The sequence below is a fragment of the Ursus maritimus genome, unplaced genomic scaffold (genome assembly GCF_017311325.1).
Source record: "Ursus maritimus isolate PB19 unplaced genomic scaffold, ASM1731132v1 scaffold_8, whole genome shotgun sequence".
Lineage (NCBI taxonomy): Eukaryota > Metazoa > Chordata > Mammalia > Carnivora > Ursidae > Ursus > Ursus maritimus.
In genome coordinates, this window is record NW_024426996.1 from 79079818 (window position 1) to 79080758 (window position 941).

Below are 941 nucleotides of genomic sequence, written 5' to 3' on the forward strand. Positions count from 1 at the left end.
CCCCCCCCCCCCCGCCCTGAGCAGCCCGGCAGGCGTTCAGCGGGATGGGAGCCACAGCACGTGCATTCATGAAAGCTCACGCGTGCGGGCTTTATGCTGGAGGCTGGAAAAGGAGGGGTACATGCCAGGCTGTGGGGAGGAGCGCCTTCCCAGGACAGTGTCAAGAATGAGGTGTCTGTAGCCCTGACGGGGTGCAGGGCAGGGGCGGGGTGGGAAGCCAGCTCCAGGGGGACAGAGAGGGCGGGGGGGAGCTGGGGAGCTGCCCTGGCCACATGCCCCAGCCCCACTTCTAGGACGGGAGACAGAGGCCCCAGTTCCATAGACCTCATCACCCCCTCCCCAGGCTCCAGCCTCTCAGGCTGCTGCCGGGTGGGGGCTGTCCTCGGTGGGCAGCTTGAGGGGCAGACCGCGAGCTCCCTGAGCCGGGGGGAGGAGGGGCGGTTTTGGAGGGAGAGGTGGGGGGGTTCCCTGACCCGGAGGTGAACCCCAGAGGGCCTTTCTAGGACAGCTCGGGGCTGCCCTGGGAGCCTCCCCGCTGGGGGCAGTGATGGCCGGTCGGCCCTGGGAGCGGGGGGCGGATGCAGTACTTGGTCCTCGGGCTCCCGGGTGACCGTCCTCTGACGGCCCTGCCCAGGATGGTGAGGTCATTGGCATCAACACGCTCAAGGTGGCAGCCGGCATCTCCTTCGCCATCCCCTCAGACCGCATCACGCGCTTCCTCGCCGAGTTCCAGGACAAGCACGTCAAAGGTACAGCGCTGCCCTGGGGGCTGCCAAGGCAGGGGACCCCGTCCTTCTGTCCTTCTCTGCTCACCTGTGCCCATCCTGAAGTCCCCAGAACCCGCACCCCTCAGCTGTGGCCTCTGTCTCCCTCCCCTTACCTCATGGCCACGTGCACCCCCGCCCTTCCTGATGCTGCTCTCCCCCCTCCCCCCTCCTCCC

At 68.1% G+C, this 941-nt stretch overlaps 1 protein-coding gene across 3 annotated transcripts in view; it reads left to right on the plus strand.

Annotated features, from left to right (window-relative positions):
- The window catches only part of HTRA3 (HtrA serine peptidase 3), a 31134-nt gene that overhangs the window by 18694 nt on the left and 11499 nt on the right, over positions 1-941 (plus strand). For all 3 annotated transcript variants that reach the window (XM_040625411.1, XM_008706338.2, XM_040625412.1), the window contains exon 6: positions 635-749. In XM_040625411.1, the coding sequence (XP_040481345.1) occupies positions 635-749 (115 nt within the window). The remainder of the gene's footprint in view (positions 1-634; positions 750-941) is intronic.